The sequence below is a fragment of the Ursus americanus genome, chromosome 30 (assembly GCF_024610735.1).
Source record: "Ursus americanus isolate L20-20 chromosome 30, mUrsAme1.1.p, whole genome shotgun sequence".
NCBI classification, from domain to species: Eukaryota; Metazoa; Chordata; class Mammalia; order Carnivora; family Ursidae; genus Ursus; species Ursus americanus.
The window spans coordinates 30192867-30208014 of NC_142156.1; the positions used below are offsets into that span (position 1 = coordinate 30192867).

At 44.3% G+C, this 15148-nt stretch overlaps 1 protein-coding gene across 1 annotated transcript in view; it reads right to left on the reverse strand.

The window, feature by feature from the left end:
* The window catches only part of CRKL (CRK like proto-oncogene, adaptor protein), a 40376-nt gene extending 25415 nt beyond the window's left edge, over window positions 1–14961 (reverse strand). Inside the window, exons 1-2 of the mRNA XM_045802544.2 lie at window positions 14126–14961; window positions 766–1231 (exon numbers count right to left, since the gene is read on the reverse strand). Of these exons, the coding sequence (XP_045658500.1) occupies window positions 766–1231; window positions 14126–14436 (777 nt within the window). The 5' untranslated portion in view covers window positions 14437–14961. The remainder of the gene's footprint in view (window positions 1–765; window positions 1232–14125) is intronic.
* Window positions 14962–15148: the final 187 nt, after the last annotated feature.

Genomic DNA, 15148 nt, shown 5'->3' on the forward strand with positions numbered 1-15148 from the left:
CAGGGGGAGGAGAGGGAGAAGCAGACTCCCCACTGAGCAGGGAGCCCAACATGGGGCTTGATCCCAGCACCCTCGGATCATGACCTAAGCAGAAGGCAGACACTTAACTGACTGAGCCAACCAGGCACCCCAGTCTGAGGTATTGTAAACTTTTATCTCTGCCTAGCCGAAGAGGAATTCTAAGACATTTATTTGTATTTCTCCTCAACTAATCATGACGTTAGAAATATGGAACTGTACAAGTGGCTCTGTGTCTACTTGAATGCTGATTTCATCTCTAAGTCATGGGTCTTTATTAACCATCATCTTTTCTTATTGGAAAGAAAACCAACTACTGTGAGACTAAACTCAGGAGAGAATACACCTTGGGAGAAATAAGGAATAGGAAAGGACAAAAGACTCTTGTAGGACACTCACAATGGATCTTCCAAAATCACCCAGTTATCTTATTCCCCTGAATAGAACTTTATTATTTTTTTTTAAAGATTTTATTTTTATTTATTTGACAGAGCACAAGCAGGGGGAACAAGCAGAGGGAGAGGAAGAAGCAGGCTCACCTAACAGGGAGCCCGATGCGGGGCTCGATCCCAGGACCCTGGGATCATGACCTGAGCTGAAGACACTTAACGACTGAACCACCCAGGCGCCCCCACCCTCTAAACAGAACTTTAAATGAGCAGTCGTTACTTTGCAGAAACAAAGTTAAAACTAAAAATGAAAACCGAATGTCGAAAAGACCCAAAAAACCAGCCCTGTAAATTTTACCTCTAATGCCAAGGCGGTCTTGTCATAAGCACAGGGTACTCTTTTCTGGATGGCTTTTGCAAAGACAGGTCCATTCTGTGTGGATGGCAAAGGGTTGATTGCTGCCCCAGGAGTACTGGAAACTGCAGGTAGAGGAGTTGTGGTCTGAGGTTGAGCATACGCATGAGCGGGTTCTGGGATCCCATAACTGTTGGAATTCCTATTCCCGTGCTTTCCATGTGGTGAGGATCTCACAAGCTTTTCAACATAAGGAACAGGAATCATCCCAATCCGGCCATCCTTGTTCCGGGCGCTCCACCACTGTTCTTCAGGCTTCTCTATTATCACCAGGATCTCACCCTTTTTAAAGGGCAGGTCTTCAGCATCATTCCCAGGAAAATCATAGAGAGTCCGCACATATTCCAGATTTTCTTCTGCTGTAGGCAGGTTGGGTGCTGATACAGATCCCATTGGTGGGCTCGGGTACCTTCAGAGAGAAGGAAAATTAACTCTAAGAGAAAAATCTTACTCGATACTAGTGTTTGTCAAACTTTTAAATAAACCATTCTCCTCTAAGATGAATTATTTCCCTTGCTATATTCTCAATAGTTAAGAAGAATAGTTAAGTCACAGTTTTATGCTCTGCAGTTTGTATTGCCTGAATAGACCTTGTTAAATCACATGTCAATGGCATACACATACACACACCCCCCATCTCTGTTTCACAGAAACCTTTTGTTTACACAGAGATACAACTGGTCTGAATTTATTTTAAAAATCTTGAGTAAGTTCAGTAGCTGCCTTCCTTAGGACACTGTCACAGCCATCACACATTTTTCTTCCTGGCCCTATCTATGCCATGCTTTCCTGCACACTTCCCTGGGCATCCAGACAGAAAATGACGAAGGCTTCAGTTTCTGTGTCCCTCAAAATACAAAAACCAGAAAAGGGTTTATACGTCTGTCAAACTAAAAAAACAAAACAAAACAAAACCCAAAAAACCTCATATTCCATTTTATGCAGGAATCATCACCTGAGCATCAAAAAGAAAACACAGACTTTTCACTGCAGAACTCACAGGCAAGAGCTCTCATCAAAGCATCAGTCCACAGACACCACCACACCCCTCCGCTGTGTATTCGCCAAGCTGCAGAATGCCCTCCCAGGGTCAGTTATAAAAGCGCAGTCCCTGCTCTCCAGTAACATCCCATTTGTAATGCCTCTTCTGCAAAAGAAGTATAGAGGTCTCTCTTCACCTAAGAAATGTTCTGAGAAGTTGCAAATACACAACTTTTGGGAAAAAAAAAAAAGACCTATTTTACCATTAGCTGCGTCCCACCACTTGACTTTTCTAAAGCACAGAATCTATACCAGAGTAACAAACTCTGGGCTTCATCCAAAGAGTCCACATGTCTGAAGTGGCTCTGCCTGCAGAACCATCACCAGAGCCCAGTTCTAGAATAGCCTTGAGGGAGATTAAGCCAGGATAGGAAATGCCTGTTTAACCACTGACCATGGTTTCCAATTTGTTTATCTTTTTTTAAAAGATCATTTATTTGTCTAGTTATTTGAGAGAGACCAAGCAGGTGAAGGGACAGAGGAAGTAAGAGAATCCTCAGGCAGTCTCCCTGCTGAGCGGGGAACCTACACAAGCCTCAATCCCAGGACCCTGAGACCGTGACTGAGCCGAAATTGAGAGTCAGCTGCTTAACAGACTAAGCCACCCATGTGCCCCTGTTTTATCATCTATTAGCTCATGTCCACTCTCTTTCCTTCCTCCAATTAATGATCTAAAAAGTTACTTCATATTACAATGTGATCTCTTATGTTTAAATATTTTAATTTTTTTTTTTCCTTTATAAAAAATGCCACTATGCTACAACTTTAAGCAAAAAGGGAAAACAAGGGATGCCTGGCTGGCTCAGTAGGTACAGCATGCAACTCTTGATTTCCTGGTTCTGAGTTCAAGTCCTGTGTTGGGTATAGAGATTACTTAAAAATAAAATAAAATCTTAAAAAACAAAAACAGGGGCGCCTGGGTGACACAGCGGTTAAGCGTCTGCCTTCGGCTCAGGGCGTGATCCTGGCGTTATGGGATCGAGCCCCACATCAGGCTCTTCCGCTATGAGCCTGCTTCTTCCTCTCCCACTTTCCCTGCTTGTGTTCCCTCTCTCGCTGGCTGTCTCTGTCTCTGTCGAATAAATAAATAAAATCTTAAAAAAAAAAAAAAAACCCCCCCAAAAAAAAACAAAAGAGAAAAAAAAAATCCCACAGCTCCTGCCCCATCATAGCTACTTTTTCACTCCTCCCACTGGCCAAGTTTATGGCTTTTTTTTTTTTTTTTTAAGATTTATTTATTTATCTGAGAGAGAGAGAGAGCACACAAGAGAGAAGAGGGGCAGAGAGAGAGAATTTCCAAGCAGACTCCCGCTGAGCATGGGGCCCAATGCCAGGCTGGATCTCATGACCCATGAGATCAGGACCTGAGTTGAAACCAAGAGCTGGACGCTTAAGGACTGAGCCACGCACGCACTCAAATTTTATGGCTTTCTTAAAAGAGTCTTGTGTATGCCCATGGCAGTTTTTCTTTTTTCTTTTTTAAAGATTTTATTTGACAGAGAGACACAGCGAGAGAGGGAACATAAGCAGGGGGAGTGGGAGAGGGAGAAGCGGGCTTCCCGCTAAGCAGGAGCCCGATGTGGGGGCTCGATCCCAGGACTCTGGGATCATGACCTGAGATGAAGGCAGACGCTTAACGATCGAGCCACCCACGCGCCCCCCTGGTAGTTTTTCTGCCTAATATCACACAACAGGTGTTTCCCCATATCACTGGTCTACATGACCATTTACTTTTATGTCAGGATAACATTTCATTCTGTAAGCCTGCAGCAATTAAGCATCCCTGTGTTTCTGGATATTGAGTTTTTCTCTCTCCCTATTTGATCATCAACATCACAAAGTCTTTTGAACATAGTTTCTTGATATTCGATTTTTTTTAGGGAGGGAGGGGGAGACAGAGGGAGAGAATCTTAAGCAGGCTCCACACCCAGCATGGAGCCCAACCTGGGGCTCAATCTCATGATCCTGAGATCACAGCTGGAGCCGAAACCAAGAGTCTGATGCCCAACCAACTGAACCACCTCAATATTAGATTTTTTGTAAAGCCCAGACTTCCAGATTAAAGAACAGGGACATTTTCATGGCCCTTAGTACACACTGCCACACTACTTTCCAAAAGGCAGTCTTCATAATTTGGAAAAACTTACAGCTTTTAAATGCAAATGACTAATTTAATATAATATACTGACCACTGAATTAACAGCAGTCTGTGTATTATGCTGCGGTGGTTAGGAGCTTGATTTAAAACCTCTAAGATCTCAGGGGGTCTGCTTCTTCCCTCTCCCTCTGCTGCTCCCCTCACTTGTGCTCTGTGTCAAATAAATAAAATCTTTAAGAAAAGAAACCCCTCTAAGATCTTATTGCTTATTAACAACAATGTGATACCGAGCGGCAAAATGCTTAATATCAATACATTTAAAAGAGACAGAGCAGGAGTAGGAGCAGCAACAGTAATGAGTTGACGCTACCTATGTCAGGCACTGTTCGCAGTCTATACAGACTTTAACTTATTTCATCCTCTCAGCAATCCTGTGATTATCCCCATCTTACAGACGAGGAAGCCAATGCCAACACAGATTTGTACTCAGGCAGTCTGGTTTGGGAGTACTCACTCATAACCTCTAAGCTAGTCAGCCTCAGGAATAAACCCCACGTCTTTCGGGTTCATGGGAATCAACGTCAAATTATGTGTGAAACACGCACAATAGTTCCTGGTTGTTACTGAGCATCCAGTTAGTTCCCCACCCCTACCCTCTTTAAGGTACACCCTGCCCCTATTTCAAGGGCCACAGACAATCTGTGAAAAGTTTGAGTGGTACTACAAAAATCTCAGATACTTTACTAAAAGCACAATCAGTTCCATCTCAGACCCCATCCAAGGGTATTTCATTTTCTGTATACTTGAAAAGTTAACAGCAGTTAGTTCTACAACATAAATTATGAGGATACTAGTACAGTTTCAGTGGGGATTAACATTAATGAAATTCATCTACCCAGGTAGATTTACTACGTACTAAGAACTTGGGAGACAGACAATGAAATAAAACCAGGTTCTTGCTCTTAAAAGACCGCCAATTTAGCATAGAGACTGGAAGACAAAATCACAGCACAATGAGTAATTAATGTGCCATGACAGAAGTTGACAGGGTCAAGGAGCACTCAAAGGAGTGAGTTCTGTTAAGGGGCAGAACAGGCAAGGAGGCAATGCACTAGAAGCTGAAGACTAGCCCCCTTTGGAATTGAAAGATCTTGATGAAGACAGGCTTACATAATTTGGTTCTAAATCAGAAAAAGACTATAGAGGCCTGAAGGTTCAAATGTTCCTTTCCCCAGCCTCCCCACACCTCACGGGGCACACTGGTCATTCCTATAAGCACTGAATAGGAGCTCTGCGGGCAAGGCCCTCAAGGTTGACAAACTTCCCTAAAAAGTTGGTACATGTTTGAGGTTTTGCGGACTATACATACGGACTATGTTGTATATCCTTCTTTTTTAAAAATACAACCTTTCGAAAATTAAGAACCATTCTTAGCTTCAGTACACTACCAAAACTGAGTATGGCCTAGAAGTCTGCAAACTATGGCCTGTGGGCCATTCAGCCTACTGTACAGTTTTGTAAATGAAGTTTTATTACAACAGAGCCAAATTCACTCATTTAAGTATTGTCTGTGACTGCTTTTGTGCTGTAAGGGCATAGCTGAGAAACTGTGAGAGACTATATGGCTTGTAAAGCTTAAAATATTTACCATCTGCCCCCTTATTGAAAGTTTGCTGATTCATTGTCTAGATTACTGGGTTGAAAGAGCAGAGGGTGCTTTTCAACTTTCAGTAACTCCCTGGTGAGGGGAATGTATGCAAATCTGACAAAGATGGAGGACAGCTTATACTTTCTACACGATTATATTGCTATAGTGACCGTGGGGCTCATTTCCCGATTTAGTACATGCACAGATATCCCTAAATTTCAAATCAAATCAATCTCCCAGCCACATCCCTGACATAAATTCAAAGTCTTCCACCCCATATCCTCAAACTCATGTATTCATCAAAATTCACTGCAAATTACACATTAGTTCCACTGCAGGCATGAAACCATGATGATGCCAGGGCAGATTATCTTGCCCTTTCCATTAGGTCCCACAGCCCAAAGTAATATGTAACATAAAATTGGAACAATTCATTGTTTCTCATTTCGATTTGTTCCTTACTGTAAAAGAGCACCTGTAATCTCCTCTTTAAATTTTACAAAGAGGGGCGCCTGGGTGGCTCAGTTGGTTAAGCACCTGCCTTCAGCTCAGGTCATGATCCCGGAGTCCCGGGATCGAGCCCCATGTTGGGGTCCCTGCTCAGCGAGGAGTCTGCTTCTTCCTCTGGCCCTCACCCCGCTCATGCTCTCTCTCTCTAATAAATAAAATCTCTAAAAAAATAAAATTAATTTTACATTCAAAGAGTTTTCCAAGCCCTTTCAAATACTCTAAGACCCATGCTTCTCCCTGTCTTGTGTCTATGGTACACAACATACTGAGCAGGAAGGCCCTGGATGACTAACTGGAAATTGGCCTTTCCTACCTAATGTCAATGAACCCCCTCTCCTTAAGGTAAAAACGATTCTAAGCTTCATGTAATAAAGCACAGATAAAACATTTTCTTCAAACTGAGCATTAGTATCTTCTAAGCTTAAAATTTCCTTCATGCAAAAGAAGGACTACAACTTCTGAGAGGAGAATTTCAAAGGTACTGGTAATCTGGTTTTTTAAAGGGGTCACATGGGTATTGATGATTTTTCTTATTTTTTTTTTAAAAGATTTTATTTATTTATTTGACAGAGATAGAGACAGCCAGCGAGAGAGGGAACACAAGCAGGGGGAGTGGGAGAGGAAGAAGCAGGCTCATAGCGGAGGAGCCTGATGTGGGACTCGATCCCACAATGCTGGGATCACGCCCTGAGCCGAAGGCAGACGCCCAACCGCTGTGCCACCCAGGCGCCCCGATGATTTTTCTTATTATATCCATGATATACATATACTCTCTTGTATGTATTAAAATATTTCACAGTAAAAACTAGGGAAAACAAAACAAAACAGATAAGAGAATCAATTCTTTTTAAAGACTTATTTACTGGGATGCCTGGGTAGCTCAGTTAAGTGCCCGACTTTTTTTCTTTCTTTTTTTAAGATTTTATTTATTTATTTGAGATAGAGAGAGAGACAGCCAGCGAGAGAGCGAACACAAGCAGGGGGAATGGGAGAGGAAGAAGCAGGCTCATAGCGGAGGAGCCTGATGCGGAGCTCGATCTCAGAATGCCGGGTTCACGCCCTGAGCCAAAGGCAGACGCTTAACGACTGAGCCACCCAGGCGCCCCTAAGCGCCCGCCTCTTGATTTCAGCTCAGGACAGGATCTCCCAGTCCTGGGATTGAGCCCTGCATCAGGCTCCCTGCTCACCAGAGAGTCTGCTTGTCTCCCTCTCCCTGCTGTGTCTCTCTTTCAAATAAATAAATCTTAAATAAATAAAGACTTATTTATTTGAGAAAGGGAGTACTCAAGAGTGGGGGGAGGGTAAAGGTAGAGAATCCTCAAGCAGACCCGACCCCCACTCCCCCCCTCAGCAGGAACTGGACACTCCCCCACCTCTTCTGAGCTGAAACCAAGAGTCTGATGCTCAACCGACTAAAAGTCACCCAGGCGCCCTGGTAAGAGAATCAATTCTAAGAAGACTGGTTAAAAACCTCTCTAGTGAAACGGCACTGAATACTGAGGACCCTACCTTTCCATCCCTAGATATTCACAACATCACTTAACAGCTCTCTTTCTATGCCTGTGGCTACCTCTCCACCCCATTCCACGGCTATTATGCTCATTCTGTGTATTCCATCTAAGGTTAGACTCCCAAATCTACACTATTTAGCCCCCAACTCTCTTCTCAATAACAAACTCATCAGATTGCTAAACTTGGCTTCCAGCAAGCATCTCAAAGAGTCTCCCTATTGAAAACAATCATCCCCCCTCACCCTGATCAGTTCTCTTCTCTTCTTTCAATTAGAGATACCACTCAATCATCCCTGAAGTCATACCTCTTTCTTCACCATCTAGATGCAATTGCCCAGTGAAAACTGTTAAGTTTCTACTTTATAGTCCCAAAGCATGTGATCTTAGTTCGGCTTCTCCGAATTCCTTCTCCGGTTAACAGCCCTTAATTACTCCTACACCCTGGACTCTCTCCCTACCCAGTCCCACACCAGAACAGTTTCTAAAAAGTAAAACTGGCCATGGCAATTCTCTTCTCAAAAACTTAGACAGCTCCCACTGTTAAACTCATTCACAAAGCACAGGAGGCCCTTCACAATTTAGCATTACTCTTCCTTCCTACCTCACTTCCCATCACTCACATTAATTACAACTTTGTACCTTTCCCAGCAGGCACTGCCACCACCTTTTCTCCCCTTCTCATTTCTTTTTTCAAGCCTTCCCTGACCCCTCAGTTGATCATTCTTGCTTTTAAGCTCCCAAGGTATTCTATTTTAACTTATTCAATATACTAACCTTCTCAAGGGCTAAAACCATGATTTATTTCCATTATATGCCTTGACACTAGTATTGGGCTTTGGTGTAGAGTAGGCGCAATACATGCAATTCCTGCTAATAAAAATAAAATGCCAAAGACAAAGGGAAGCATTTCCCATTTCTGTTTCTTTTTTTTTTCTCCTTCTGAAAACACAAAAACTTCAGCACTCCAATTCCCTATATCTGTTTAATTCTGTTATACAGACAAAGAAATCCTGTATGCCATTTGGTTTGCTGTCCAAGCCTCTTCACTTCACCACTGTACCATTCATGCTTGACAGTCATCATTCCAGACTAGTTGCCACATGCCTAGTGGCCCCACCTTACTTGGTATGATCTTAGCTCAGACTCTAAAATAATCTGAACTCCCACTAATAAGCACTGTCCCCTTTTACGTATCAGGAACAACTGAAATATTTTAGCCTGAAGGAAACCTTAGAAATAATCTAGTCCAACTCTTGAGGTCAAAAGAAAAATTCTTTCTAAGGTTAAAAAAAAAAAAAAAAATCTCTGTACTTGAGCCTTAAATAAGAGAAAAGTCACAAATCAAATGGCTACCAGCACTTTACATGCCATGGGAACATAACTCTTAACTGGGCAAGCTTCCACTCCGAGCATGATGACCATGCTCTTGTACCTCATCTGAATCAAATTTAGAGGATTCAAACTACTGGTAAGAGGAAAATCAAAGGTTTATGCACAGTACCAAATTCTACGCTAATCAAAATTACTAGTAATCCTCCCCCACTCCTAATCCTAAGAGTCCAGATTTGAGTTCCCTCAAATATTCAGAACAGGGGTTGTGGGAGGAGGTGTGACCGTGTGGCCTGCGGCATCCTCTGGTCCATGCAGGGCTTGGCTTCTGCATCACAGGTGGGAGGGCCCTCCTCTGGGCACTCAGGTTAATCTGGGCATCCTTTTTCAACTACTCTACCATAGTAGACAGCATGGAGATGGCCTTTTAAAAAATCTCAGCATCAGGGATGCCTGGATGGCTCAGTTAAGCGTCTACCTTCAGCTCAGGTCATGGTCCCAGGGTGCTGGGATTAAGATCCGCATTGGGTTCCTTGCTCACTGGGGAGCCTGCTTCTCCCCCTGCTTGTGCTCTCTTTCTCTCTGACAAATTAATAAATAAAATCTTAGGGGCGCCTGGGTGGCACAGCGGTTAAGCATCTGCCTTCGGCTCAGGGCGTAATCCCGGTGTTATGGGATCGAGCCCCACATCAGGCTCCTCCGCTATGAGCCTGCTTCTTCCTCTCCCACTCCCCCTGCTTGTGTTCCCTCTCTCGCTGGCTGTCTCTATCTCTGTCAAATAAATAAATAAAATCTTTTAAAAATAAATAAATAAATAAATAAATAAAATCTTAAAAACAAAACAAAACAAAACCATTTCAGCACCAGTAACCTTCTCCAGAATATGACAGGGAGGGGCGCCTGGGTGGCTCAGTCGTTGGGCGTCTGCCTTCCAGTGTTCTGGGATAGAGCCCCACATTGGGCTCCCTGCTTAGCGGGAGGCCTGCTTCTCCTTCTCTCACTCTCCCTGCTTGTGTTCTCTCTCTGGCTGCCTCTCTCTGTCAAATAAATAAATAAAATCTTAAAAAAAAAAAAAAAAGAAAGAAAGAAAGAAAGAAAGAATAGGACAGGGATTGTTGATTCAATGTTAGTTCCGTGTTACTAGGTACATGAGATGCGCAATGTCTGTTGACAAAATCAAAGATTTTCTCTATGGGTCCACTTGCCTTAGTTAAAAAACTTCTCAGCTTTTCCTCCTAGCCTTCCTATAGCTGTATAAGCTAAAACTAGAGAATTTTATAAGCAAAGCAAGCCATGCAAAACACAGTTTCTAAACCACAGGAAAATGGATTTCATATCTAAACAATCCATTTAGGAACCTTCTGAAACACTCTGTCATTAAACTGGAAATCACCTCCATTAAATAAAAAAAACACTAGCACTTACCTGAATATTAACTATAACTTAATGAACAGAATCTTAAACATATTTATAATCAAATAAATTAGAGGTGAAAACCACCACAGGTTTTGTTTATCAGATCAACTATAATATAAAAATTATACCTATGTCTGGGGCACCTGGGTGGCTCAGTCAGTTAAGTGTCCGACTCTTGGTTTAGACTCAGGTCATGATCTCAGGGTCCTGAGATCAAGCCCCTCATTGGGCTCCCCACGGAGTCGGCTTGTCCCTCTCCCTCTGCTCCTCCCTGGCACTAGCCCCCCAACCCTCTCATCAATAAAAATAAAATCTTTAAAAAAAAATTACACCCACATGTTGAAAGAGAATCCTTTAGGGTCACTCAAAATCAACAAAAGCCATCTGACATGATATGACACTTTTTGGGGGTTAAATTTAAAACTCACCACAGGAACACCACAGACAAATACAAAAAGCAATTGATAAGATAAACTGAGAGGACACAAAGTTACAAATGTACCAAGTCATCTTTGTTTCTTCCTTTCTCTTCCCTCACCATCCCCCCTCCCATCAGCAACATCAGTCTTAACTCCAAAACAGGCACCTCAAGTTACAGCTCTACCTACATCAGTCTGTATGAGCTGTGACCTATATGTCATCAGCCACCATCATTTTGCACCCAGGTAACAGCGACAACTCCAGATCACTCCTGTGGTTCAAACTTCTTCCATGGCACCCACTGCACTTTAAATAAAATCCAACTTTCTTATCTTGACCATTACATCCCCTAACTCTTCTTACAGAACCCTTTACTTAAGTACCACACTCCCAACCCAATCGCTATCTGACTTCAGGACTTTGTGTAAACTCTTCCTTATGACTGGAGGGTCTTCCCCTCTTCTTAGCCCAGGCCTTCCCAAGGCTTGTCTCTTCTCTACCCTTAGGTGGCTTCCTGCTTTCCCTGACCACGACGTCAGTTAGGTCCCTCCCATTATATTCTCTCTGCTCAGCCTCACTTCCTTCACAGCATTTATTAACCTGGTAGTTTATTTATTTCCCCACTTTTTAGTTTGTCTCTTTCAATAAAATAGAAGTTCTATCATGGAGAAAGTACATCTGCCACCCATTGTTCTCAGTCACTATCACTGGTATAGAACTCTTGTAAATATTTGAATAAAAATATAAAACTAGGGGTGCCGGCGTGATTCAGTCGGTTATGTGTCTGACTTTGGCTTGGGTCATGATCCCAGGGTCTGGGGATAGAGCCCTACAGTGGGCTCCCTGCTCAGTGGGGAGTCTGCCTCTCCCTCTCCATTTGCTTCTCCCCCAGCTCATGCTCTCTCTCAAATAAAGAAATTCTTTAAGAAAAAAATACAAAACCAAATGTTTAGGAACATTCCAATAAAAAAGATCAGACTAGAAAACAAGCACCAGTCCTTAAATTGTGAGGAAGTCATTCGGTTGTAATTTTTCACTAAGCAAAAATTTTAAAAATGAACTTCTAGGTAAAGGCTACAAAACTGGCCTTAAGAACTCAGTTTTGATGCCTAAACCACTTAATGTATCTTGTCTGGGGTGTGAAGAGGCATTAAACTGACTTGCATTTGGCCAAGGTTTTAGGGTACCTCTAGTTTTCTACGAAGGCTGAAAACATATCAAACCAATCTTCGAATTTCAGGCTTGGGGGAGAAAATCCAAAGATTAAGAAAGTAAATCCAGTCTGGATCTAAGTCAATCAGAATTGTGATCGCCCTCAGAGATACCAGCAGAAAATAAAAACCTAAATTACAGCAACACGCCTGGGGCAGAGAGTGAAAAGGAGAAACAATTACAGCTGTAAGTGGGAGGGTCAGGGAAAGGCCCTATGAAGGGCGGAACAGCAGTTAAGATTTCGATAGGTGAGGAGCGGGGTGGGGCTAAGCATCAACCAAGAGCCAGCAGCCCAGCCAACAGCTGGAGCAAAGGTACAAAGGTGTGAGAAGGTACGCAGGGATGGCTACCAGGGATTAAATGAGTTGCCTAGTGGGACTGCACTAAAGAAAGAACAAGGTGGGGAGTGGGGGCAGGACAGGCATCCAAAACAGAAAGTTATATTTGGTATCTGGAAAGACATATGTATGAAAAATGTGGAGTTGTTTTTGTTGGTGATGGGAAGCCACTGCAGCATATTCCTTTTTTCTCTAGAAGGAGATCAGACCATTTACTCACCCTTTCTGAAACCACTGTATTAAAATACCTGTCGCCTCAAAGCAAGCACAATGCCTTGCACACAGCATGGCTTAACAAATGCCTGAAATTAATGATACTAATTCACCTCCACGAGTCGGAGAAGTAATTCACTTAAACATATTAAAAATCTCATTACAGTTGGTTCTAATATTTTCTCCAACCCCTTGTATCAGAATATACTGAGCTGAAAGTTGACTTCAATTACCAGCATCTTTGGGGACCTGGAGATTTCACCAATCAGATTCTTGGTGCCTAGGTCTTTGTTATACACTATTTGATTTATAACCACTTTCTCCCAGTTTTTAAAGTCCATTTAGTTCAGCAGTTAATCTTACAGTCATTATACTGTCATGGCTTTGTTTCTTCTCTCTCATTCCACGGAAGCAACACTTACGCATCCAGTGGGTGCTCCTTAATTATTATAGCCTTTAATGGTTAAAGCTCAGAGGAACATCTTCTCAGCAATTTTACAAAATCAGAAACATCTCATTCCAAAAATTAGCACCCTATCCTTTTAAAACAGCAGTTCAAGAAGCAAAATGGGCAGTAAAATACCCTTCACTTAAAAAAATTCCAGGCAATTTCTTCAGTTCAAATTTGGTATAATTTAAAAAAAGACACGTGATAAAACACTGAAAACAAATTAAGGCAAATAATCAAATAAAATAATGCATATTACTTGGAAAAGAGGATGCTGGATGCTTTACTAAATCATTAGTCTTACAGATGTACAAAACGTACCTCTAAAATTAAGCTAGAATAGAATTAAAGTGTCGCTCAAAAATTTCCCTTAGTAATTAACATTCTAGCTTTATTCCTCCTTAGAATTTAATCAAGTGGATTTCTGGCCTATTAATGGTCGAGCCTGGGGGTAAACTATACAATAAAAACTAAAAAATATGTCCTCGCTGAAGCCAGTGCACCCTCTTCTAAAATTTCTGTAATTATAAAACAAAAGGTGTCTGGTGTAACTCAAACTTGGCACCAAGATATCAATATATGGTTCTGATATTTCACTGTTCAAGGTTTTGTTTCTAAACGCGCACTTTCATTTGTCGACTGTTCGTTCCAAAGGCTGCAGTCCAAGAGTTCTTAAACTGGAGCAGGGAGCCCAAGAACCTTGAATGGTGTGTAAAGTTGTGTGTACGTGCATTTTTAGGGAGGGGGAAATGCCATGGCTACCTTAAGATTCTCAACGAAGTCTGTGGTCCAAAAAACGTTTAAAAACAACAAAAACTCTTCTTTAGTAGGATAACCCAATAGATAACGTGACGAAAGGCAGAAAGCGGGCATTTTAACTATGCAACCGCCGATAAACATGTTTAAAACGCATCCCCTCATCCAGTGACCCAGATCCTGACACTAGCCTTCCGTTCAGAATGCCTTCTGGAAAATAATTTGGTTCAGAACGGGGTGAAACGGGGTCAATCACACACCCCCACCCCCTTCGATCGATCCCAAGCGAACCAGCCCCTGCCATCGACCCTCCTCCGAGGTCGGAGTGGGCTGTGTGCCCGGGAAGCGCGGGCGCTCGCGTACCTGGGCGCGGGCTCGATTAGGGTGGTGGTGTCCAGGTAGTGGATCTTGTAGAACTCCAGCAGGGCCGGCAAGTGGTCAAACTCCTGGTCCCCGATCTTAAAACGGCGGTTGGGCAGCGAGTTGATGATGTAGTGGGAGACCCGCGAGTTCTCCGACACGGACAGCACATAATCCCCGGGGCAGGTGGAGGAATCGCGAACTAGGAACATACCGTGGCGCTGGCCCTGGAGCCGGGTCTGCGCCTCCTGGCGAGACACCGGCCCCATGTACCAGGCGGAGCGGTCTGAAGAGTCGAACCTGGCGGAGGACATGGTGTCGGGCCGGAGCTCTGCGGCGAGTCGGGGCGGCGGCTGCTCTCGTCTGTTCTGGACGCCTTTGCCCGACAGACGGCTTTGCGGCCAAGGAAGGGCCTCTTGGCACACCTCGAGGCGCGCTTAGAGGGCCGAGACAGCACCTTCCTCTCGGCTCCGGGCCCGCAGCATCCTCCGCCGCCGCCCGCCTGCTCCGCGGCCGCCTCACGGAGGAAGCCGGCCCTGGGAATGCAGGGCACAGCCCGAGGTCGGGGCGGGAGAAGCCGAGCCGCAGCGGAGGCCGCCCCGGGATTATCGGGCTTCCCGGCGTACCGGGGATGCTTCCAGTCACTCCTGGCCCGGAACGCGCCGACTCCGTGCCCCCCACGGCTCTGCAATGAATCCCGCCGCCACACGAAGCACCGGACTCCCAGGAGTGTCGCGCCTCCGGGGCGGTTTTGCCCAGCCCGTTCCCAAAAGCCACAGCAACAAAATGGCGGACGCGGGAGAAGCGGCCGGCCACCTCCCCCCTCCGCTCAGCGCGCTCGATCTGCGCACGCGCGGGCTCTGGCTCCCAGCTGCCGCCCGGGCCCTCCCCATGACGTCGCGTGGCGCGGCCAATCAGGAGGACGCTCGTGACGGTCGGGGCGTGCGCCGCTTTCGGCCGCTCCCGCGTTCCGGGAGAAGGCGGGGAAGGTGGAGGAGGTGGAGGAGGTGGAGGAGGTGGAGGACG